Consider the following 26279-nt stretch of genomic DNA (forward strand, 5'->3'; position numbering starts at 1 on the left):
GGTGCATCTTACAAGCGATGGCATCTTAAATGTGATAAACCCTGGTATTTAATCTAAAATCACCCGCTGTGTGGAAGCGTTCCTGCGCTACACCACACTTTCGCTCACACTACCGCCCCAAACTGGCCCCTGAAAGCACCGCCATCTCCTAGAGAGGCCAGTGGTTCTCAGACTTGGGCCCGTATCAACCACCTGCGGGGCTTGTTCACAACGAGGTTGCCAGAGCCACCCCCCAGAGTCACTGATTCAGCCGGCCCGGGGTGGGGCCCGAGGATTTGTGTTCCTAATAAGCTCCCATGATGCCACAGCTACTGGACCATACTTGGAGTGGCACTGTTCTATTGCTTCCCCCATCACTAAACCCCCTTTATCCTCTGGGCCTTTTTAGCCTGGCAGGGGTAGGTGTGGAGGGCCTGGGTGGTACCAGAACCCAGGTGGGAGCCACCCATTCTTCTGGACACCTTGGAAGGCAGCATCTCTCCGGTACTGTTCACCACAAACGGGACATTACTTGTCACCTAGGCTGGGCTTGCGGAAAGCTCTGGGGACTCCCCTGTCCTTCTCAAGACCTTCAGCAGGTTAACACTTCTTCATATAAACAGGTTATGGCTTTAAATGTCAGGGGCGAGGCCCTGAATAAACTCAGCACACTGGGCTGGAATCTGTTCACGGTAATATTTAGGACAAAACGGGACAAACAAGCCAGGCACACCTGTCCCGCCCGCTCACACATGTTCTGGCTGGTAACACAGGAAGAGTCCTTTCCCTTTAGTATATGTATGTGTGAATGGTTTAGTAAAATGAAACATCTGTGCACTTTTTCCCTCAAAAAGAACAATCCATTTTTCAAGCCGCTGAAATGTCTTTGAAATGGAATATTTGCCAACACTTCCCTCTCTCCCGAAAGCAAGAAACAGGGAAATGTGTCCTCAAAAAGAATTATTTCAGGGCTTCCCTGGTGGCACAGTGGTTGAGAGTCCGCCTGCCGACGCAGGGGACACGGGTTCGTGCCCCGGTCCGGGAAGATCCCACATGCCGCGGAGTGGCTGGGCCCGTGAGCCACGGCCGCTGAGCCTGCGCGTCCGGAGCCTGTGCTCCGCAACGGGAGAGGCCACAACAGTGAGAGGCCCGTGTACCGCAAAAAAAAAAAAAAAAAAAAAAAAAGAATTATTTCAAACGCAGACATTACTAAGTTATTTTTCCTTCAAAAGGCCCAGATCTGCTCACATGTTCACGGAACTGAATGTAAAAGGTACTTTAAGAAACTGGAGACAAAGCCTTGTCCTGGGTACCAAAGGTTTATTGCTTATAAGTTATGGAACAAAACAAAAAACTGAGCACGACACAAAGGCTCATTCCAACTATAAAACGACTTAGAACATGGATCCAGGCGGGTCGATGGACGAGTATTGCGAACATATACGGGAGAACATGCTGCCTAACTTCCTTATAGCGAGTCCTAAGACGGTCCCTTTGCCTTCCACACGCCAGCTCAGGTGTACAGCAGTCCCATTAACAGAGACGGAGTCTGCTCTTCAAGAAGCTCGGCCTTAGCGCACGACATGCTGTTTTGCGGAAGCGAGCGGGCGGCGGTACTGCTATCCGGGCTGCAAAGACACGTCTGAGCCATCGCTATGACTGAGGGCTTGTCTGGGAAGGTGCTGGATGGGGGTCTGTGGGCTGGCCCGGGGCTGGGGAAGGGTTACTGCCGGCAGGTGTCGTGGAAGGCTTCGAGGGTTCGGAAATCCCTCCACGTCGGGGGAAGGCCATCTTGCAGAAACTTCCCGCAGCGCTGGCACGGGGCCTGGAACAGCTTTATGTAACTTCTTAACCAGGTCTAAAAAGAGAAGTGAGGAGAGAAATGACAGAAATGGGATCCGGGTGCTTCGGATGTCATCCTTCCTGTCAAGCCTAACCATCACCAGGATAGAGAGCCTGAGTTGGCTGTGACCCCCAAGAGGTGCCCTGTGATTTTACAGCAAACTCTGTGTAGAACCCACAAGGTCACAGCACTGCTGATGGTCAGTCCTGGTGCCCTGGGCCCCTCCCAACTAAGGGGATTTTAAAATAGAAATCCCTACTCTCAGGCAGGCAGCACTCCCGGAGGAGCAGCCGTGAACCACAGCACAGCCTCACGGCCCGGCGGGGGCATAACCACATTTCCTCTGAGTCTCGAACGTCAGCATTGATCCTCTCCTTGTTCACCACCCAGAGGTGGCCACAGACACGTGCGGAGAGAGGGTGAGTGGAGAATTCCCCACTAAGGTCAACGTGCCTTCCTTCTGATCTGATTTCAGAGGTCACCACTCGCTGTCACAGCGTGGCCCGACACACCTGGGGGGAGGGCAGGGACAACTCGGTGCCACCAAATAACATAATAAATGGCAAGTACACACCGGAGGGGTTCAGAGTGCAGAGGTCCTTCGGGCATCATACATAAGGATGAGACTCTCATAACTCAATTCTCAAACTCAAGGAGACTCACAACCGTACCAACCCAAGCCCACAGCAACAGGCCAGCGAGTGAGGCGAGCTCCCACTGTGACGGGGGTGTGCGAATCTTGTCATTTAACATCCTCCTGAATCAGGCAAGAGGAAACTGCTCTTTGGAGCGGTCGGCCGAGTGGACGGATACAAACACTTCTGCTTCAGCACAGCTGCCTTCCTGGTGGCAGACCGTGGCTCACCCACCCTGTCCCCCTTCCAGAGGCTAGGGTTCAAGGTTTTGGCAATAAACATGAGGATGTCAGTGGATCATTCAGTCAAACTATTTATTCTTCCTAAACCCCAAAGTCAGTTACCAAAGGGGAACTGGGCATTACCACATGTCAGGTTAAAGAGCAAGTCTTTCGATCCATCCAAAAAGGAAGTGCCCGCTAGAGATAGCCAACTGAAACAGTTCTCTCTACACGAGAGCGCCTCTGTGCGGCGGCTCCGCTGAGCCCCAGGTCTGCTTCTTCAGCCTCCCCAGCGTGTGAGCCCATCAATGAGCCGGGCTGTATTTTCTGAGAAATGAACTACAGGCTCCTAGAAGCTTAACTGCGGCAGCAAACGTGACGAGGTGGATCGGACGAGCAGAACTCGGCCTGGCTGTCAGCACTGACCAGCGCCTGCTGACGGGCCCATTTGCTGAGCATGTTCTCTAACGGGCAGCCCTACCGGCCGGAGTTGAGATGGGGCAGCCTTACTGGCCGGAGTTGAGATGGGAGCGTTAGCGGCAGGGAGAGACGGAGCCTAGCGACGTGAGAGCACGAAGCCCCGTCAGCGTGGCGCTGAAACAGCTGGCCACGTCTGCCAGGATACGGTGGGGCCAGTTGTTGGCCCTGCTGAGACGGACTGGAAGGCATGTGATCAATCAATGAATTGGCTCCAGGGGTGGGAGCCGGGGGCAGAGGGGAGTCCTGACGTGCAGGACCGATCTCCAGCACGTGAATATTCTGGTTCAATGTCAAGTCACCGACGGCCGAACAACCAGCTCGAGAAATTCTGAACATTAAACGAGAGCTGGTGGGAGCCGACCCCAGCACACCGGGGGGATGGCTGTTTCTGGGTCACTCCCCATCCTGAGCTCTGACCTGGAAGGCTAAGGAGTAGGGGTCTTGGAGGAACGGTGTCACGGTACCTGCTCAGCGCCAAGCACAGGGCCCAGCACAGATCAGGAGCTCGATAAATACCTACTGATTAAATCAACGTTGGAAACTGTGCTGGAAGGTCACTTCTGAAACCATGTGTTCGGCAATGATAGGAAACACCAGCTAATTAAGCAGGACATGGTTTCTCCTAGATCTCTTCCCAGTTGAAAGGAAGTATCATTTCCAAACTGGACCGTCTCCCCCCTGCGAGGCCCTTGCGAGCTAAAGACGGTCCAGCTACCTTCCGAGCTGCCTGTTCTCACTTAAGGAGCCAAGGCTCAAGGGGGAGATTTGACTCCTTAAGCCACTTACCATGAAGGATCGGACCACGACGTCGGGCATCTGGGGCAGCTGGTAGTGGAGCAGGGCGGTGGTGGCATGGTCCGTCACCTGGGAACCAAGGACAATGCCTGGGTTAGAGCTACTCGGAACCAGCACAGAGAAAACAAGATGAAGGCGCTCTTTTTATATGACGTCTCGTGGAGGAAAAGACATCTAATAAAATCTGAAGGTTGAAAATTAGTTAGCAAAGTTGGGGGCAGGGAAGGGAGGGGAGATGCGTTGTAAGCAGACAGGACACAGGTAGTCAGGCCCGGAAGCAAGCGAAGTGTGGAAACTTCCAGCAACTCCAGACAGGCTGCGGCACCTGAGAGAGGCGTGGCCAGAGGTCAGCGGAGAGGTAAAGAGATGGCAGATCACAGCCGGCTTTATAAGCCCCGCCACTGCATGAAACACCGCCTGGACGCAGAGGCTCGTTTCCAACTGTCCATATTCGACTTCATCTTTACCCGGGAACAGTTTTCCTGCCGGCGTAATGGCTTTCTACTTCCTTTAATTCCCATTCTGGCTCATAATTTGTAGCCATACAGATTCTGTGACTGTGACCCTGATCATTTCTGATGATCTCTCCCTGAGGCCTCACAGGTCCTGCTGTTACCTTTCTGAAAAACCGTGTCACTCCCAGTGTGGTCCCCTGTCTGACCAGCTCCCTGAAAGCTGTGGTCTACTGGGCCATACCCACTGACCCATAACTCCCCCAGCAGCGCCAAGGGCATGACTGCTTTAAATTCACTAGAGGCATCTGGGGACCAGATAACAACGTGCACTAGGTTTAAGTCCCAGCTGTCTGCTGACCTGATCCAACTACTCGGTCCCTCTGGGTCTCAGTGTCCCTCCTGAAAAGCAAAGGGTTCGTCTAAGATCCCCTGTAGTTCTGAAATATGATGACACCATGGATTGCTAAGGCCTGCCATCCATCACCAAATTAACGGATTATTCCTAATTTGATAGTTCATCAGGGGGTCTTGCCATTACAAATGTTGTGGTCAAAAAGCAAAACGAAACAACCCCCTCCCCCCCGATAAAATGATTAACTTTGTGAACAAGAGTGAACACGGTGTGCTGATGGGCCTTGGCAGCAGGTAAGCAAACTGACCAGGCGGAAACCAGCAGGGCTGGTCCAGGTCCCGCACGGGGAGCTGCAAATGATCCAGAAATTAGTCCAGCTGTGTGTCCACACCCAAGGCCAGAGAGGCTACACCCTGAAGAGTGAGGATGCAGGCTCCCCAGTTCACCGAACCTCTAAGATGCGATTTCCCCTGGGATAAATTGGTCATGCACGTGAAGTGCTTACCCTCCAGCCGTGCCTCAGGCCTGCCTGCCCCCTCTCTTCTGCTCTCCCCGGCCCCTGGACTGGCCCTCTTTCCTTCTGGACTTTCATGGCCTGCCTGGCGGCTGGTGAACCCCACTGGACGACCAGCTCTGTGCAGGCAGGGATCACGCTCATCCAGTTCATGCTGTGTCCCCAAGGCCTAGAATATCACCTGGCATCTAGCAGGTGCTCAATACATATTTGTTGAATAAAGAAATAAACTTAAAAATGGCCACTCATCAAAGGCCACATACCAGAAACACCTGTACTGGCTTTCTTGCAAATACAGCAACGGTTCACATATCCAACATTGCTGAGAAATTCTTACCCAAATGACTTTCAAGATAAATGGCACTTATTCCTTCAAGTGCAAAGACTTTTTATTTTAAGCGTTTTTGACAGACAGCTTTCTAAAATGAGCAATGCTTAAAAAAAAACAACAACAGTAGAATGATAACTTGGCAAAATGGCGGGTAGTGATGGGTGGGGTGAAATGAACGGCTACAAAATGCAGCAAAGCAAACTGGGCCCCGATGATACCTGCTTAAAGCCTGGTTCTTACCCATCAAGATGCCTTGCTAAAAAAAAAAAAAAACCCACACAAGTGCCATTTATAGGCTGATAAGACATTCCTTACAATCACATGTGCCGTTAGAGAAGAAGCCAAGTTTCCAGAGAATTCCTTCTCCTGCCCCTACTGTTTATTTTACAAGCCTCTTAGAAGCCCCACCCTGCACACAAGTGCGCAGAGCAGGTGTGCCGTGTGTCCGCTGTCCCGCAGCTGCGGCTGTGCTCCTTTCCCAAGATGCAGAGGATCCATCTCCAGTCCCTGGACGAGGCTAGATCCGTCCATTCTGGCACCTCGGGCACCTGGCCTGGGGCCCGATTTCCCAAACACACGGATCGCCCAGAGGCCACGTCTGAGGCTGGGAGGCTTTGTTTGCATGTTTTCTTTGCTTTTCTTTTTACAATTTTAAGCACGGATGACCAACGTTTAAAATTCAGAAAATGTCCCCTAACTTGGATCCTCGGCTTCTCAACACATTGGAAGATCTGGGGGCAGTAACAGTGCACCTGCCTGATGGGTTGCTAATGAAGATTAAATCAGTCCAACCATATGATGGGCCCTGTGACTGTGTCCTGGCCCTGCCCACTGGCCCCCACGGATCCAAGTGGCCACCATCAGCGGGAGATAAGGAGGGGCAGTGCCTCTGGGCAGGGCAGGTACCTGCAGTTCGCTCTGTGTGCCCAGTCTCACACCCAGCCCGCTTCCCTCGTGCTACCTGCCTGGCACCTGTGGCCTGTGGATTTTAGGGCCTTTACCCAAACAGCGCCAAGCATCTCTGCCCCTCATCCTCCTGTTCGCTGGGTGCCTGGCGGGGCAAACCTGTGCTCATCTACCCCTCCCTTCCTTAGCTGGCCTCTGGACTTGACCTCTCCTGGCTGAGTTTTGATAACTGCACGGTGCTAAGCCAGCCAAGGCATCATGTTAATTACAGGGGCATCTAAGGCGCTCTTTCAGACCTGTTCCTCCTGTGTTTGTTTTCAGCAATGACCGGCCATCCACTCAGCAGCCTAAGCTGGAAACCTGGGCTTTTCCTCCTACTTGTACTCAAGCAGCCTCTTGCATTATAGCTCATTTATCTGGAGTCCCTCTACTTTTTCCCAGTCCTCTGTCTAAGCTTCCGCCTCTTCCTGTCGGGATGACCAGGAGAGCCCCAACTGGTTTCCTCTGGCTGTGGCACCCAGAGGGGGTGTTCTGTGGCAAGGGGTCAAGTTTGTGGCTCTGGAGGTGTAAACTCTGGCTCTACCTCTTCCAGCAATGCCACCTTGGGCAAGTTACTTCATCTTTCTTAGCTGCAGTTTTCCCATCTGGAACAGCGTGATAATAACAAACATTACCCATCACCTGGGATAATTGTGAGGATTAAATAAAATAACGTGTGCATGCTGTTCAATAAATATTAGTGATTATTATTACTAAGCTATAAATCTAACGATGTCACTTCCCCACTGAAAACCCTTTCAGAGCATGTGAATGCACTCAGGGTAGAATCCAAAAGTGCAGCCATGCAGGACCTGGTCCGGCCTCCTCTCCCTTCCCCCTCCCACTTCTGAGAACGTTTTAGCTCCCTGTGCTCCACCTCCTCCCCTCCCTCCCCTCCCCTCCCTCCCCTCCCTCCTCCTCTCCCCTCTCCTCTCCTCCCTCCTCCTCTCCCCTCCCCTCCCTCCTCCTCTCCCCTCCCCTCCCTCCTCCTCTCCCCTCCCATCCCCTCCCTCTTCCCCCCTCCCCTCCCCTCCCCCTGCTTGGCTCCTCTTCCTCTTTCTGGGCCTGGTCTAGATCCTTGTGCTTCCTGACCGGGTCATGTCCCTTTACTCAGACCTTGTCTTTCATAGCATTCCTCACAACTGAGCTTGTATAATTTTTTTTTTTTTTTTTTTTTGCAGTTTGGGTTTAGTGTCAGTTTCCCTAACTTGGCTGTGAACTCTGAGAGGCCAGACACCATGTCTGCCTAGTGCCTGACACAGAGGTTTTCGAGTCGTGTGTTGACTGAACGGATGATCCCTTCTGTCTCTGAGACGTCCAGGGAGACTGGCTCATGTGAGGTTTGGGGACGGAGACAAGGGCCTTAGCGGGGTGGAGAGTGGGAGACAGGAGCTAAGGACGCTGGACCCTGGTCTACCCTTACTCTGCTGGGAATCTTGACCTTCCATCTGCTGGGAGTTGCTGGGGTTCACTGGCCGGTTCTTCCCTCCTTCCTGGCACGGGGGAACTTTCTGGTCTCTCCTGGAGTTGGGCCACGGGGCTAGTTCTGACCGAAGCATCAGGAAGCGGAAGGGGCGTGTGCTACTTCCACAGGAGATGGTGAAGAGCAGATGTGGACCCTCCAAAACCCCCCTCCCCCTGCAGTGCTGGGAGCCACACCCTCAGACGGTGCATCTGCAGGGCGGCAGAGCCTCCGTGAAGTCGGGCCCCAGAGTGATTGCGCGGAACCCAGCCCTCCGACAGCTCGGGATGGGTGTATGGTGGGAGCAAGAAATAAACTTTTATTGTTTGAACAAGAAAAACTATGAGGTCTGTTTGTTACAGTAGCCTTCTCTCTCCTCTTCAGACCGAAATACTGTACCCTCCTTGGATTATTCATTTCCCGTCTAAAAGATGAGCCATGGCCTTTGCCAGGTCCACGGGTCCCGTAAGTGGCGGCACACACAAGTCCAAGCTGCGACCTAGGAAGCCTCCAGAATTGGGGGCGCGTGAAATGTGGTTCACGGACCAGTAGCAGCAGCATCGCCTAAGAACGTGCTGGAAATGTGAGTTCTTGGGCCCCAGTGTAGACCTGGAATCGGAATCTCTGGGTTGGGGCCCAGAAATCAAGCCGGCCTCTCCAGCTATTCTCAGCGATGCTAAAATGCAGAAAGATGCAACTGTTACTTGGCACCCAGATCCCCTGGGGATCCTGCTACCGAGCAGCTGTGAATTACGCAGGTAGGTGTGGGGTGGAGCTGAGACTGGGCACTTCCAACAGACCCCAGGCCTGCCCCTGCTGCGGCGGAGGGGCCACGGGCCGCTCAGGGGGCTGAGGATTCTGGGCCCTACAGGGAAAAGGCACTTCATTCTGGGGCACGACACAAAGGACTACAAACCCAAAGGAGAGCTTGTCTTTTTCATGAGTCACAATGAACCATACTACCCAAATTTCATAATGGTGCTGTGGAAGGAGGGGATGGGCGTGGTAGTGGTGAAGTATTTTCAAAATGAAATATTTTCACAGTGGGTGGCGGTGGATTGGTAGGGTTTTCCTTCCTTCTGAAAGGTGCTCTTTCAGGACTGCGGGATAATTTTATTAACCTATGGGAGCCACATTAATGAGAGCTTATGATGTCTGTGTCCCGCTCATTCAATCCCCACAGTAGCTGAGGCGGGTGCTCCCCTGGGTCCATTTTAGAGACGAGGAAATGGGGACTTACAGAGCTTGGGAAGATGCCCCGGGCCACACAGCTGGCGAGCGGCAATGGGTACGTGGGCCCAGACCCCGCAGGCCCAAGCCTACACCGCCTCCCTCCTAAGACACCCTGGCCAGCTCTCCGGTTTGCTGATACAGGCGCACGTCCCAGGGGCCCCGGTGCCATCTGCCCACCACCTCCCAGCCCCAAAGTCTAAGGCAAGCCAGAGGCCCACTGCCAGGTGCAGGTTAGACCTGCAAATGTGGCTGCTGGGTAACAGGCTTCTCAAGAGCAGAAAAAACTGAATTAGCTAGAAAACGTCCTTCTCCAGAAACGGCTGGAGTCACACACCAAAACTCTGTTTTGGCATCTGGCTCCCAGGCAGGGCACGGAATCAGTTTGTACATTACTGGGCGGGCAACCTGGCCAAGTTCAGCCTCTGTCTTCAAAAGGCCCAGTATGTTCTCTTAATTGCCAAATGGTGGCAGCTTTTTCTAGTGCCGACATGATCGTTTAGTTTCTTCAACTTCCCATGGCCAATTACAGAAATATTTTAATAGAAGGAAACAAAGCTAATTTGCTCTTACGTTTTCCCTCCCTCCCTCCCAAACTTCCCCGACTGGTTTTCAGGTTCCCGTGGCTGAACTCCAAAGCAGCAGGTAAGACATGGTTGTCAGATGTTGGAGAAATTCACCTGCAATGATCTTCCTTTTTGTCAAAGCATTCCACCTTCAATATTTTTTTGTTTCCCGCTTTTCAACAACAAAGTTGTTTTTTTTTGCTCAGCATCCAAGACGTGGGAAAAAACAGGCCTGGGGCAACAACAAAAAATTGCTATTAACTAATTTAAATCGACTCTGGACCAGTCTGGCCTCGGTTCGGGTCCCATTGTGATGCTGAGCTAATGAGATTCCCCTGGGAGATGAAAGCCTCCCTGTCTGGCAGCTGAGGCCACAGAAGGGCACTAATGCTCCCGAGAAAGGGAGGCCATTCATCCACCAGTGAGTGCTGGTTTGAAAAGAGCTCCGAAAAGATCAAAGCAGATGGCGAACCCAAGGAAAGAGGGAGGAGAAGACATGAAAGTTAACAATCAGCCAGGGAGACAGGGGATGCGGCAAAGAGGAGTCGGGTGGGGGGGAGAGGCCGGGGGGCGGAGACTGTGCTGAAACCAGCAAGGGCGGGAAGAGGGCGCGCACAGAAAAACAGGGCGACTCCAAGGAGTACGCAGACACTGGGGACTTCGCCAAGAAATGTCCCGTTTCATCTCAAGGCAAAGAAAAACTGCAGATGCTCTGGCTTCGTCTGGGGTGGGCACCTCCTCCCCCTCAACCCCGTCCCAAGGCTGGACTGCAGGTGATTTATTTACTTAAAGGAGGGTGGCACTTCTATTGCTGCCAACACACCCACTTTGCTTTATGAAACTTACTTTCAGTTTTCTCCTCCACCAACCAGGGCTTACTGAAATTCCCTCTCCTCCAGGCTCAAAGAGGCAGAGAAAGAAGGTCTTCCAGCACCCAAACTGATGGGGAACCCAGCTCGGAAAGGGAGAAAGGAATCTTTCAAGAGACCTTGGAACAGCTGCCGGTCAACACACTGAAGAAGAAGACTCCAGTCAAAACACGCCCCCAAAACTCCTCCACCATACTGTGTGCAAAGAGCTTCTGACGCCTAGAGGGTCCTTCGGAGGTCAGGAGTTATTTTAGCTGAACCCTAATGGAACCGCCTGCACTAATGGCAGGTTTCCAAGTCGACGTCTACTGAGCACCAGCTCTGAGCGAGGGCTGGTCTACACCACGCGGCCCAGTGAGGAGCCTGGGCTTTGGGGCCAGACTGCACAGATTTGCAGTCACTTAAGAGCCGGGTGACCTTGGACAACGATTAAATGGGTCAGTGCAGGGAAAGTGCTTGAACAGTGCTTGACAAATGGCAAACACCCACCAAATGGGAGTCATCCTATCTTTTCCTCACCATCCCCACAACCTTGTGATGGCACTACAAATGGAAGACAACTTCCACTCCAAGTGAGGGAGCAAAGTCACAGGGAGGTTAAGTGACCTGCCCAAGCCAAGCAGCAGAGCAGGGCCCTAGGCCTTCGGGGGACAGAGGTTGTGGGAGTGTGTGGGAAGGTGGCACATGAGGCCATCTCCTCCCTACTAGGGAACGGACCGCAAGACTCTTAGGGTAGAGGTGGGACTCAGTCCCAAGTCCGTTCGCTTACACCTCAGCTCTTACCACGTACACAGCTGTCCCTCTGCCTCACTACCAAAAGCTTCTGCCCATCTTACTCAACCACCTACCCTGAACCCAGCACCTACCCTGAACAAATCCCGACACAGGACCCTCAAGAAGATCTCAAGACTGAATGAGTCTCCCTGCCTTGCAGAATGACAGGAGGAAACGGGCAAATGAAAGCCGGCAGTGTTAAGTCAGGTGGGCAGGCATACTACACAAGGAAAATCGAAAGTACAGCCCAAGGGGGTGGGGTGTGCTAAGAAAAGGGGGAAATCCCGCTGTTGTAGTGATGGCTTTGGCACACAGAGCCCGCTCTTCTTCCCACCTGGGCCCTCCTTGAGCTGTGAAGGTCAGCCCCTCAGAGCCTGGGTTTTACGGCGGCCAGACAGACTCTGTTCCTTATCCACAAGGGAAGAACAAGGGACAGAGCGGTGGCACACAGAAAGGACCAGTGAGACGCAGGGGTGGGACCAAAACTCTCCTAATATATTATCATCCCCCAGCAGTTTCCTCTTTTAAAAAGCAACAATGTGTTGTATTTCTTGGTGGCCCAGGGACTGTCCTCGGGGATTCCTGAGTCCACTAAGGTTGTAGGCATCGTCCTGACTCTGTGCGGGCTTCCAGGCTGGAGGGGAGAGCTTGCAGTGCAGCAGAGGTGAGGCGTACAAACTCTGGAGGCGGGCTGCCGGGCACCACCCCCCAGCTTCTGGAAGGCTGTCTAGGCTGGGGGCCAGGACCTGTGCTGTTAAAAAGTTCCCCCGGGGGATTCTGATGTCAGCAGTGCTGGGAAACCACAGGTGAACGGGCCGCTGCAGGTCTCTGCCCACTTCCCACCACCAGGGGGCAGGACTGCAGCCACACAGCGCGGGGTGGGAGCTGAGCCCGGACACTGGCTCCAGCAGCTAGGTGGCGCTCTTCCCAATGCAACGGACTAACGGCACTGAGTACATTATCTTACCTGCCCACGAAGCCCAAGCCCTCCCTGGCTGAGCTAGGAGAGCTGGGGCCTCTGCCTATTAAAAGCATGTCCCGCAAGGTTAATAAATAGGAAAAGTTAAGTACAAGCGTTTAGAAGTTGCTTATTTAAAAGAGAAGTCTGGTAGAGACCCAAATCTGGCTCTCCTCCAGTCAATACCTGCTTCCACATACTATGAAGATGAGCTTCTCTCTGGCCTGTATTAATGTGAACAAAAGGGAAAGAAGACCCGGAGCCGTCGGGAGGCCGGGGTACAGTCCTGGGTTCATCACCAATTATCTGGGTGACCCTGGCCGCATCACTCCCCCCGCTGGCCCTTGGTAAAGGAGCACGGGGCTGCGATCATTGGGCGCCTCAAGGTCTAGGTTTTCAGTGGACACCACTGCAGGGCCTGCCTGCACGCCCCCGAGGGTACCTCAGTGCCGAGCTCCACCCTCAGGTCAACCGTCGTCAAGTGAAAGCCCTTTGTTCTTTTAAAAAGGACACGCTAATCCCAGCAGGGGGCAGGGGCACCAGGTTCCTGCCCCCCTCCACCTGCTGCCCTGATGTGATGTCACGGGGTCCTCAATTTCTGGGCCAGTTACCAAGAGCTCAGAACCAGGGAGACGATCAGCACAGCACTATTCTTGGGAACCTCTTCCCATCTCGGTGGGTTTCAAAGAGACTCTGGAGCGCAAACTAACAGGCAGCAAAGCCAGACATTTGTTACTTAGTCGCACACATGCTGGTCCTGCAAGTCAAAGAAATATAAATAAACTTTCATCTGCTGGATATGCTTTAATGCTACACAAGGAGATCAATCCAAGAGTTTGGGTCTCTACTCCGGGGTTTGCCAAAGACAGACCCACCCCTGACGAGAGGGACACTAGGAATCTCTCCAAAGGAGAAAATTCTTTGTGGGTCTGGGAGTCAAAGATGTGAACCTAGTGTGTTAAATGTTTGAAGAGACGGCAACCCTGCCGGCAATGCTGCTCCAAGGATGAGCACTGGTTTTATGAAGAATATTTAAAACAGCCCCAGAAGTACTCATTTCATAAAAAGAGGAACCATGGTTATTTCAAAATTGAAGGCTATGAAGCCAGTCCTGAAAGTGCTGGGGGCAATGGGGAGCAGTGCAGAGACTGGCTTCTAAAACTGGGAAAGAAGTCCGGGAGAGCGGAAACATGGGGCTTTAGTTTTTATTATGCAGCTGGAGTCTCTAATCTGTACCCTGGATTTGTGTGCCACGGGTTCGGCAGGCTGAGAGGCCCAAGGAGGAAGCATCACGGTCCAGGGGGACTAGGGATTTACTTAGACAGGATCAATACTTCCTTCTCTGCTGATGAAGGAGTCATTTGCATGGGCTCTGAAGGGCTTAAAACTGTCCACCGGAGCCTGGCAGTGCCGCTCGGGATGAGACCAGGGGCAGGGCTGTCTGGGTTGGGACTGGGGAGGGGGAGACAGACACTGCTGCTCCATCCTGCTTCAAGCCCCTTGTCACAGCTTTGAGATCCAGCTCTGAGGAGGATGATATCTCGTCTGTAAAGTGCAGAACATGGCCTGTGGCACAGAACAGGGCCTCCATAAAGGAGTTTCTGTTTGGTGTGAGGGGTTCCAACCCGACCCTCTTCAAAGTCCCAGCCAAGATGTCACTGATGCCCCAAAGGGAAGCCCCTCAACTCCCAGGACCCTTGAGAGCAGGCTGGGCGGATCCTCCAGAGGCAGCTGTGCCTCTCCCAGGTGTTAACGTGGGGTGCCAATTCCGTGAGGCAGGTACTCTTATGATCTCTGTTTACAGATGAGGGAACTGAGGCAAGTGAGGCCACACCGAGAGCAGTGGTCAGCTGGGGTCTGAACATGGGACAGCCCAGCTCCCAGCCACTGCCAGACCGCTCACTGGGGGGAACGTGACAGGAGGCCGGCCAGGACGGGGGAAGGGAGGGCGCTGGGTCTCACGGGGGGGCAGACAGACATGCTGCCAGGAAGGTGCCCTCAGCGGCGGGCGGCCTGTGGGGTGGTGGGAAGGGGCCCGGGAGGGCAGGAGGCCGGGCTTCCCAGAAGCGGCTGCTGGGTTCTGACCCGGGGCACACGAGTCTCGGGCAACCCCTCAGGAAGAAAGAAGCTGCGAGATGAAGGCAAGTGCTCTGCGTCTCCCTAATGGCAGAGAACCACAGACCGCTTCCAGCGGCGGGCGAGTGGGCGTTCCGGCTCCACTCTCACCGTCAAACTGGGGCGTGAGGCTCTTGGTCATCGCCACCCTCTGCAGCGGTAGAGGGAGCCCTGCAGTGGGAAGGTGCTGGGGTATCAGAAGGCGAAAACAAGTGATCAAATCTACCCCGGGTTTCGGAGCTTGTGAATCTTCAAACACGACCCTTAGGAGACAAGGTGGTGATAAAGGCTCTTGAGCTGCAGCGTGAGTGGAGTGACTCCCCGCCCTTCTCAGCTCCCAGGGACCTGGGCTAACCCTTCACAACGTCCCCTCCCCTCTTCCTTCTGCGGACCCAGCCCGGTCAGTGTGGTCCGGCTCTCAGGTTAGGAAGGGGCTGCCCTCCGGGATAACCCTGGAACTGTCCGTCGCCTCTCCTGTCCCAAAGCTTGTCCACAGCCCAATGCTTGGCTCCTGCAGAGTTGCCACCCATGCACGCCCCGCCCCGCCCCGCCCCGCCCCGCCACTGAGACCACGGACGGGAACCTCTCTTCCTTCGTGAAGCTGCCCCCCGGCCCTGCCACCGGTCAAAGTTGCTCCCTCGGCTTTCTGATTGGGGCTGCCAAGACACACGTGTGAGGCAGCGACAGAACACACAGAAACAGGACGCCAAGGCCACCATATACGGTCCATCGTACGCAAGCTCTCCTCTTGGAGGAGGTTGGACAGCATTTGAGAGAAAAGGGGACCACGAGAGCAACGGGATCCAGAGAAAGCAAAGGGCCCTCCTACAACATGAGACCCCCTTTTGCAGGTTGAGGGGTCCCCTCTAGGCGCGGGGGCCTCTGCCGACGGCCTCACCTGGGCAGGGCAACCGCCAAGGGCAAGGACAGAGATGTGGCCCGCTGCCTTCGGGCTCTCACCACAACCACAGCCTCCTCCGGGGCCTTATCTGTGCTGTTAGAAGAGGGGCTTCTGGAAGGAAATGGAAGTGAGCTGGCAGGAAGAAATTTGAGATGTTCTAGAGCATGAGATTGAGAAGAACTGAACGCCTGTTGACTGAGTCCCTCTGGTGATGTGCAATGCTAGAGCAGGTACAGACACTCAGCCACGTGGGGACAGCTCCCCTTCCCGGGGCTAGGAACGAGTAACAAGTTAGGTCTGCCGCATACTATTTGGGCAGGCACTCAATTTAAGCCAGGTACTCAGTGTCTCCAACATTTCAGAGAATTGGTCCTTCTAGGAGTCACGCAATCTTGTCTATTGACAAGCACCGGGTGGCCGCTTGATAAAGTCTGCCCCACAGAGGCCAGTGTTTGTATCGAAGCATGAACGAGGGAGCGAAAAAATGAACGAATGAACGAACACAGGAATGAAGAAGCAGTGGCGGCCTGCTCAGAACATTATCCACCACCTGTCCACGGCTAAGCTCTGCACGGGACTGAAAGGGTTACTTTTGCCTCTGCTGCCTCTAGAATAATGACTGTGGACGAAGAACCGGACATCCGTGGCTACGACTTTTGTGCTTTGCCTCTAAGTGAAAGAGCTGCGACGCAGGTGCCAGTCCCTCCGACACCATCTCTCTCGTCCCCACCTGCCCACCTGGGGCTGCACACACACACTCCAGCTCTTTCTTTGGCCTCCCTGCCAAGATTTAACGCAGTAAAAGTAGCTGCAGAGTTGCTCTGGCTCTTCCTAAGTTACTGGATGAAAATGCCCACTGTTTTGAAGTTAGGAGGTTAAAGATCAAAACAGTGAGCGCCCCTGCAGAGTTTAAATGTCAGAAAAATACGAACACGCTTGAAACCGTTCCCGGCTCTTTGTGATTCTGCCCTTTCAGGCGGTGCCCCCTATTCCGAAGTTCCATTCTCTGAATCTGCTCTGCGGGAGGCTTGCTGGCTATAAAAAGCTCCTTTGCCCTAGGACCGAGTGCAGAGAGCCTCCGGGACACCGTGGTAGATGATGGGAGCCTGTCGGCAGCCGCGGCTCCACGGCCAGCTGTCCCCAGCCCTCCACCGCCGGGGAAGGGGGCTAATGAGGAAGAGGGAAAGGGCTTGCTGACAGTCCCCGCCACAGACAAAAGGCAGGTCGCGTTTAGCTTCACGCGGTAGGATCTGCCACGGGACCTCGTGTGCTTGTCTTTAACCTGGGGAGCCAGGCACAGCCCGAGGAGAATCTGACAGGTGCGTGTTTCCATCCTCTCAGCGCCTGGTGCTATTTTCCAGAAATAAAAAGGCGAGTGTAAGCTTGGCTTGGCTCTGCGAGGCAGTGTCCCCTCCCACCCCCGGCTTTGTCACCTTGAGGGAGAGACCTGGGGGGGCTTCCCGCCTTCCCATCAGGCCTCTCTCTGGGGCGGCCACCGCTGCTACTTGTGGGCAGGAAAACACACACAACACACAACAACTGCAACCGCATAGTGAGCGCCAAGGAAAGGAAGCGCTGGGGCCCTACCTACAGCAGAGCAATGCGGGGAGACAGCTGCCCCCACGCTGCTCACAGAGCCACGGTGGCTGCTAGTGTCCCCACCTCAGAGCTGGGGCTGGGGCACAGTTCCGGCGTCTACCCACACGGTTAGGACACTTGGGAACTGTTTCCTGCCCGAGAAATGACCTCTTATCGGTGACCAAGGATCCTCCTTGACCTTGTACTTCCCCAATCACTTTTACTCCTGTTCCAGGTTGAGTCTTTCCGGATCAGGTTGACAACTGAGCCTCCCCCGGCCGGGTTACTTGGATGGGTGTAAGCAGGTTGATGACGGGCAGAAGGGAACGTTTACCACTGTGCTCTCAAGCAGTGTCTTTCTGGGAAATGCTACAAGCAACATCAATCAGGACACCTCAAATTTAAGTGGGTGGACAGGAAGAAAATAGAATTCTAAGCAAAAGCTGATACTAAAAAGCAGAGTTTGGATATGTTGCCACCTAATCTTCTCTTTTGGCATTTTGAGTTTGAAATGTTAAACATCACCCTGTCAATTGGACCAGGCCTTCAGAATCTGCAAGGAACACGGCGGTGCCAGCTTTGCTTTCAGTCTGGCTGTGGAATAGGGAGGGCGGCCCTCTGACCCACAACATGGCCTGAAACTAACACAATGAAATAAGCCCAGTGAGGTCACCCCCCATCGTGATTCCACGTTCCACATTCCTCATCTTCTTTACCAACATCTTCCGCAAGAACAAGATCCCAAGCCCCTGCGAGGCAAAGATGATTAGTTGGAAAGCTTTACTGATAAAGGATTAAACTGAATTCTGTACTACATTATTTCCCAATATATTCCTTAATTTGACAGCAAATGGACAATGTTTCAGTAGGGACGAGCACGGACTCTGTAATCCACTAATTCTTACCTGCCCCTGAAAAAGGAAAAGAACCTCAACATTATGTGCCTTTTGTTCTCATCAGAAAGCACTATCTCCTGTCTCCAAATTATGGTTCTTTAATCTAGTACAGGTCAGTCTCAGAGGTCGTCTATTTAGTTAAAAAATAGGTGAGGGGAGGGATGATAAAGGAACCTCAGAAAGGGCTCTGCATAAATACGGATAACATGCCATTCACCAGTTGAGATAAAATTCCCATCTCTACCAATTCATCCATTTTTACTGCTTCAGACATGTTACATAAACTACGAGGAGGGAACTGGCGGGTGCTCCTAAATCTCCCCAACTAACCAATATCAAATTTTAAACACTGCTGCACTGTGCGTTTGTAGTTTTAAACAAATATAAAGAGTGCTTGGCAGGTTATTTTTAGGGGTGGTAGAATAAAAATATAGCACTTTCTCTCCAAATCTATGCTTCACCAAATCTGTGTTTCACACATTTTACAACTTCCTAATAAACTTTCTGCTTGCATTCAAAAATACTTAATACTACACAGAACATTAAAAACTATATTTGCCAAGGCAAGCCTGGGCAAGGCCCTCCCTCATAGAGGGTATCTGAATGGAAATTGGACATTGTTAAAATCCCAGGTTATGGGTCTGCGATGCTCGGGGCCCCCGAAGTCATTGCCCGCTTTTAGTGGAGCCAGAAAGTAACTCACTGAAATACCACAGAGGACACTAAGATAAACCAGGTTAAAAAACAAACAAACAAACCAAAACTGTGTTAATGTTCTTCTTCACTGGGAAAGCGAAACAAGATGCAGATACGAGCAGTGCTCTTTCTCCTCAGAACGCTTTTCAGCCACAGCTGCTGGGGGAAAATAAGAGCTGTCAACAGGGACAAAGTTAGCAACTAAGGCTGAGGCTTTATGCAAGCTGAACAGGTAAAGGCCTTGGGTATGGTCACCTAGATAAGAAGGCCAAGGTTAAAACGTCGTTGCCTACCCTAAAGCCCACACGTGACTACGCACTTTTTTTTTGGGTGGGGGCTGCGTTGGGTCTTCATTGCTGCGTGTGGGCTTTCTCTAGTTGCGGCGAGCGGGGGCTACTCTCCGTTGTGGTGCGCAGGCTTCTCATTGCGGTGGCTTCTCTTGCTGCGGAGCGCAGGCTTCAGTAGTTGTGGCTCGTGGGCTCAGTAGTTGTGGTGTGCAATCTCCAGAGTGCAGCCTCAGTAGTTGTGGCGCACGGGCTTAGTTGCTCCGCGGCATGTGGGATCTTCCTGGACTAGGGCTCGAACCCGTGTCCCCTGCACTGGCAGGCACACTCCCAACGACTGCACCGCCAGTGAAGCCCGTGACTATGTACTTCTTTCCCTTAGGCTCTGGCCCAGGGAGGGAGGCTGTTTTTTCCTTTCTGCATCTAGGTTGCTCAGCTGGGTGAAGGACTGGGGCTGTCAGAAGAGCCAACACTATGATTCTCTTTTTGAAATGAATTTTAAGTTTCGGATTAGTTTCAGATTTACAGAAAAGTTGCAAACGTGGTACACATAGTTCCCATATACCCCTCACCCGGTTGCCCCACTGTTAGCATCTTTCATTATCGGGTACGTTCATCACAACTAAGAAACCAGTGTTGGTTACTTATTATTGACTCAAGTCCACACTTTATTTGGATTTCACCGGTTTTTCCATTAATATGTTCTTTCTGGTTCAGAATCTAATCCACGGTAGCACACTGCATTTAGCTGTGATAAGATCATGACATTTTCATGCTTACGTAGGCTCCCTAAATGTGTGGTGTTACGCCTCAGACCGCTCCCCAACCCTGGACATCTGTCCTTTGCTTCCCCCTTTCACTGTAAAGGGGTCCAGGGAGCAACGCGAATTCAGGTACATTAGACACCAATAGAGGGCTGGTCCGTTATGCTCCTTTGATACCAAAGCCCAAGGCTCACTGCTTAATGCGGATGGGGTTTCCTTTGGGTGATGACGACGTTTTGGAACTGGATAGAGGTGGTGGCCGCACAACAATGTGGAAGTCTAAGAGCTACGGAATTGTTCACTTTAAAATGGTTATGTTATATGAATTACACCTCAACTGCAAAAAACCCACCACCCTGTGCTAAGCTACCCGGCACACCCTGGACACAGTTCTTACTCAAGCGGGGATAACTCGGCCCCAGCTTTCAAAATCACATCCTTCCTCCACACTAATCCCTCCACTGGCTTCTCACTGAATTGACAGTAAAATCCAAATTCCGCACCGGGACCTAAAGGCACCTGCCGGGCCGCCCTCTGCCAGCTCCCATCACACGGGTCCCAGCGGTGCTGGACCGTGCAAGTCCCTCCTCCACAGCAGCTTTCAGGGCTGCTGCTTCCACTGTCTGGGACCCTCTTCCCGTGGCCCTTCGCATGGCTGGCTCCTTCTCCTGCTTCCCGACTCAGTTTAAATTTTGCTGCATAAAGGCCTCCTGAGACCACCCTGATGCGAAGGAGGTCCCTCCTGTCCTCGACCACAGCCCCTGGTAATGACCTGGAGTTCTCTTATTGATTCTGCTTCCTTGTTTGTCTTGTTTCCCCTGTACTCCTAGCACCTAGCATAGTGCCTGCCCACGGCAAAGGGGCTCAATAAATAATTGTTGTCGATCGTGAGGAGGCAATGAGTGGATTTACAACCAACTCTATTATTTGCACTGCTGGATGGAAGCGGACACAGAGGACGGAGAGCGCAGAAGAAAGTGGCTGGTGCCCTGCAGGGGACCTGGCCTGAGGGCCATGGGAGAAGCCTTCAGAAGCCTCTTCAGAAGCCTTCAGAAGTATTGAGCTGGGCCAGGGAAGGGACCCTTCCACCACTGGGAGCTGGGAAATGGACTTTCTCTGGTCACATTTCATTTTTTCCTGACATTTCCCAGAAAGTATTTCTTGGGGAAGCCCAACAGCTGAAAAAGATGCCACTGTAATACACAGTGGGGGTGGGGTAGGGCCAGCCCGCCTTCCTCAGCCCATCCTCACCCTTAAGGCGCCCGTGTAGATTACAGGGCTGTGAGAAACTGAATTTTAAAGGCATCATTTACATACAGTAACATTTGCCCTTTGTGGGCACGTAGTTCGTTCCATGAGCTTTGAAACATACAGTTGTGTCATCACCATAATTAAGACACAATATTTTCATCACCCAAACATGTTCCCTTATAGCTCTTTGGGGACAATCTCCTTCCCTCACTCCTAACCCCTGGCAACCACGGATTTGATCCCTGCCCCCAATGTTTTCTTTTCCAGAACATCACATAAATGGAATCACACAGTGAGCAGCCTTTTGTGTCTGGCTCTTTTCACTTTTTAAAAAGCCTCTCATTTAAGACCAATGTTTACACCTCGAAGTATTCATATTTCCCTTAGCGCCTGCCGAGGAAGAAGCAAAAAGTACAACTTACCTTCTGGAATACTTGATAGTTGGATTTGGACCATATATCGAGCTGCGGGGGGAGAGAGAAAATATCGGCATCAATTTTAGAATTCTGGACTCCAAGAAATGATATCGTAACTACTGTTATTAAGCTTGAAAAAAAACATGATTATAGAAAAACAGAATCTTGGGGTTGAAAGGATCCTAAATGTCGAGTGGTGATTTGAGAGGATGATACGAAGAGGTATAAGAAGTCAACCTGAGGCACCTGCTGTGTCCGCAGCCCCATGAGCTGAGCCCCTCGTTCACTTCTCTAACTTTGACCCCTGCCACGGTTCTCTTGTGTCACCCAACATGCCAAGGTCAGTCCTGCCTCAGGACTTTTGCACCTGCTGTGCTCTTCGCCTGGACTGCTTTTCCCACAAACCCTTCCATGGCTCCTCCTTCACTTCCTTTGGCTCCAACATCACCTTGTCAGAGAGGCATCTCCCAGTTATTCTAAAATATTCCCATACCTGTTGTCTTGCTTCTCTTTATCCTTTCAAAAATTAAAAATCTTCACAGCTCTTAAAATTAACTGAAGCTTTTACTTCTCCTGTTTACATTGTCCTGGCACAGGACCTAGCATGTTACAGGCATGCGTGGAGGAAAACAGCCCCCTGCTGTTGAACACCTGTTCCACGCCAGGCACGCACTGGTCCTTCCACACGCACTCTCCCACTCACTCCCCAGAACAAGCCTGTGTGGCTGGTCCCATTAGCAACCTTCCTTCCCAGATGATGAGACAATGGTTCGGAGCCATTCAATTGCCCATGGTAATCTGGAGAAGCTTCTTACGGATGGTCTCACTTGGTGGTGCTCAAACCTGGGTGGCATCAGAAGCCCCTGGGGGAATTTCTTTTGTTTTTTAATATACAGATTCCTTGGTCCCTCCCCTGGAATGTCTGAATTAGTAGGTCTGGAGTGGGCCCGAGAATATGTTCATTTGCTCGTTTTTTTTCACAGCGCTCCGCAGGTTCACTGTGATGGCTGGTCAGGTCGGGAGCCCTGGACCCCTTGGTCAAGGAAACAGAGGTCTGAGATGAAATGTGGGCAGAGTTCAGAGTCCAGTCCTCCTCTGACCACACTTAGTCCTACACAGGGTAATCCGTGGCTCAGCCTAACCAAAACCACTCTGGCTTGACAGGTTGTATGAGAAATCAAATCAGTGCCTTCTCACTGTTCCAAGAGGTTAGAACAGACGGAGTACGGCAAAAATAGAACTACCCCCAACACAGTGCAGATTAAAAGAGGGGCCATCGCTAGGCCCCAAGGGTGCTAACAAGTCAACTTTAATATACGAGTTCAAGAGCTGAGCAAACTGAAACCCCTGGTCAATGGGCCTCTTGAAACCTGCCTTTGGGGTTGGCCAGTGGTCAAGGTGGAAAGCCAAGACACGGCTACTTAAGCCTGTGTGCTGTGTGATGACTCTGAAGCGTCTGGAAGCACGGGGACCTGTCAGATGGGAAGACTCCTCTAGGAAGACCGGAAGGGAGGCGCTGCGCCCGACGTGGGACAGTTCAGGGTTCTGTTTCTGTGCTGAGGGCTTTCTGAAAACCGCCCTCGGCAATGAAACGTTGGGCTGCGAACAGGCATGCGTGCGTGCGGTTCTCCTGGCTTCTTCCTGTTCATAAGTGGAGGAATCTGGGTGGCGCTGAGGACGCCCCCCTGGACGCGGCAGGGCTCCTGCTGGAGAGGAGAAGTTTAGCGGATCCAAGTCCAGGAACGACAGCGGAGGAGCTGTGATTGAACATTTATTTGAATCTGTCTGCCTCCCCCCCATCCCCACTGCTGGACCATCTCCTTCCTGGATTTCCACACAAGCCCCCACTTGACTCCTCTCCTACTCTGGCTAAACTGCTCTCCAGAAGGATGGTATCAATTTTTAGTCACTGCCCCCCCACTTAGGCCAACTGATGGAGTTAAGAATTTTAAAAATCTTAAGGCATTAGATTTTTATTTTGACAGGTTAGCAATCTGCAGGGGAAAAAGTGACATGTTACCTCCAGATAACCTGGAAGGAAACCTCAAAAGAAACATAGGAAGTTAATTCCCTACACTATCAATTCGGCTGAAGAAAACTGTTGGGCAGCGGGTCATATTTGGGAGGATAAGTCAGGTTTATATCATGATCTTAGTGCCGCGGTTTAGCCCAGGGCTTAACAAATGTAGCATTTAAAGACTATTCAGACATTGCGGAAGGGATAAGAACAACTTTTTGTACCTTTTCGTTTTACCAAATCACTGCCAAGGTGACAGCGAGATGCCAAAGATTCTACATCTAAATTACTGGAAAAGTCACATCAATATCTGGACCAATATAGTTCTCTCCATTTTCAGCCCACAGCTGCTGCTTCTGAAGTGCGCTGCTGTTTATCCTTCCTGCCTGTTCACATCATACACAGGCTGACATAAACGCAGGGCCATGGAAAAAGAGAAAAGGAAGAATCTGCATATAGAGTGAAAAGTTCGTTTTAATTTAAAAGAGAAAATTACATATAAAAAGCCTTCAGTATCTGCAAAATGTTTTAAATAAAAACATCACCCAGAGAGAAACACGCACAGGTTTAGTTAAGAGATGGACTTTCTAGCCTGACTGTGGCTTCTCAAAACACACAGCACTCACTCCAAGTGAGGGTGTTGCTCTTTTTGAAGGCGCTGAAATACATTATTCAGGACCCTAGGGACCAGTTCTGACCACCTGGGATAGAAGGACGCTAGTCGATACGCCCTGCCTCCCAGGCGCACAGGGGTGAGAAAGGGAGCCGACGACAGTGGCTTCCCCTTTTGCTGTGAAGGCGCAGCAGGCAGCCTGTACTTGATTTTCTGCTAGATTTATGCCACAGAAAGCCATTTAAGCAGGTGTTCTGGAGTCAGGGCCAGGAAGAGTTCAGAAGTTCCTTTCAGGGAGCCGGGACTGACGCAAGTGAGTATTTATTACCTTCAGCTTATTTGCTACAAAGGAGGGCGCGGCTACCAATTTTTTGCTGGCTGCAATATTCCAAAAGGAGCATTCTGGAAGCTACAAACTTTCAGCCCCATGAACGAGAAATTATGCTGAACTATAGTGTCAGGGAAAAGAAACTAAGCTTCCCCCAGTACTCTGGGCAAGCATTAGAAAGATCTTAAAATGGAAAAGCCAACCTTATGGTAACTGGGGCTGAATCTGCAGTCTTAGGAGCAGCCTGTGGGACTCTGGGGATTAGAATGAGTATTTTAGGGGTGGGAATGTGGTCTCTTTTCAGATAAAATGGAAACAAACCCCACAGATGACCAACTGCTTCAGCACAGATTCATCTGCTCTAAGGTTACACGTCAGACATCAAAGGTCCTCTTGATGCACAGGAAGAACTGGTGATAACAGTGACAGTCAAATTCACTCACCGAAATGAAAAATCCGAATGCCCCAAAATCAGCAGGCAAAGGAACGCTGACTATGATGCCCATCAGCATCTCCGGCACAGCCAGAGAGGGCGGATACCATCTGCAGATGACCACGTGTTCAGCCTGCACTGCACCTGCGTCATCTTTCTAAAGTCTCCCAGCGATCGCACGAGAATGATAAAATTATTTCCAATTCACAGATGAGGAAACTGAGGCCCAAAGACGTTAAGCAGCTTGTCCAAAATCACATCGTTAACATGTGGTAGAGAATTCAAAACCAGGTGTGTCTCCAGAGGCCCAGCTCTTAACCTGGGAGGTAGATGGCCCTGTACCTAGAATTCAGAGGGAATGCTGGCTCCCAGTGCCCCCTAAGCTGTCACAGCTCAAAGTGGCAGTGGGACAGTCTTGCAAACTCAAGGTGACAAGCCTTTCGGGCGTGCCGACGTGACAAACGTCGCCACTAGAACTCCTTCAGCAGCAAGTGAGAATTACGGCAGCTTATCAGAAAGTTAGCAATTCTTCATTTCAAAAAATAGTACAACGAAACTATAAATTATCTAAAGTTAACACTTCCAAATAAAACTCGAGCCTCACAGGCGCTTCAGCGTCTAAAGCTTTTATTTATTAGTAGCTTCATCTTGCAAGGTCAACAGGTGATGTGTCAGTAGGGGGAGGGTGCTATAAACCAGCCATGGTGATGGATTTCTCTATGGTCACCCAAGTTTTCAAAACCACAAACTTCTACTTGGTCATCTGCTTAAGTCTGCCCACCCTCCCCTGGAGAATAAAAAAGTGAACAAGTTTTACAGGTCTGTTCTTCTTCAACTTTTCACTTTCAATCAGGACATGCACTTGTTACTAAAAAAACTGCTGAAAGCCCAATTTCAGGGCATCCTCTGCATATGAATTAAACCGGATTCCCCTTCCCCATAAGTAACAAGAGGCCATTTTTCTGAAGGTTGTCTGAACAATTTCAAAGGCCATATATAACAAATCAAAATGTTCCCAGCATCTAATATCAAACGGGGCTGACGGCAACACTTATTAGAGGAATCAGATTCAAGCTTCCCCCAACCGCCTCGACCCAAACACACACACACACACACACACACACACACCCAACTCTGAAGTGGGAAGAATGCGGGGATCAGAAATTACCCCGGAGGCAGCTCTGGCTGTCTTTGAAGGTTCCCTTTGATACCACCATTTCTTTTCCTCTCTTGTGCTAGGAGGCTAAAAGCAGCCTTTTTAAAATTGATATGGGATAATTAATGAAGCTATAGCATTAACATAACCTAAATCCCCTAATAAGATAAATTCAACCGAGACACTTATATTTTTTCAGCTAAGTCTGACTGGTGTAAAGTCAGGACAATGGCCAGGTATTCAACATGCTGAGTCATGGCTCTTTGCTCCTCCCTCATGACAATGAAGAGTAGGGTGGTAAGTCCTAACAGCATTTCTATATTTTGTTCGAGGAATCTGTCTGCTGGCGCTTGGCATCAAAAATATGCATCACAGGTAAAGACACAGGATGATCAGGGTAGAGGTCGTGGCTGTTAGCGCAA

General features: G+C 51.5%; 1 protein-coding gene across 6 annotated transcripts in view; it reads right to left on the reverse strand.

Annotated features, from left to right (window-relative positions):
* Positions 1-1279: 1279 nt before the first annotated feature.
* Positions 1280-26279, reverse strand: part of MED27 (mediator complex subunit 27) — a 199251-nt gene continuing 174251 nt past the window's right edge. For 2 of the 6 annotated variants that reach the window (XM_089913921.1, XM_022578365.2), the window contains 3 exons: positions 21317-21358; positions 3945-4022; positions 1280-1837 (listed from right to left, as the gene is read on the reverse strand). In XM_089913921.1, the coding sequence (XP_089770047.1) occupies positions 1703-1837; positions 3945-4022; positions 21317-21358 (255 nt within the window). In that variant the 3' untranslated portion in view covers positions 1280-1702. Of the gene's footprint in view, positions 1838-3944; positions 4023-18914; positions 19362-21316; positions 21359-26279 lie in introns of those variants that run through there. The other 4 variants (XR_016393673.1, XR_016393672.1, XR_016393674.1 and 1 more) reach the window with 3 other exon arrangements.

The sequence above is a fragment of the Delphinapterus leucas genome, chromosome 6 (assembly GCF_059928025.1).
Source record: "Delphinapterus leucas isolate spDelLeu-1000000601 "Yukka" chromosome 6, BTC_Dleu_Yukka2, whole genome shotgun sequence".
In the NCBI taxonomy this organism is placed as follows: Eukaryota; Metazoa; Chordata; class Mammalia; order Artiodactyla; family Monodontidae; genus Delphinapterus; species Delphinapterus leucas.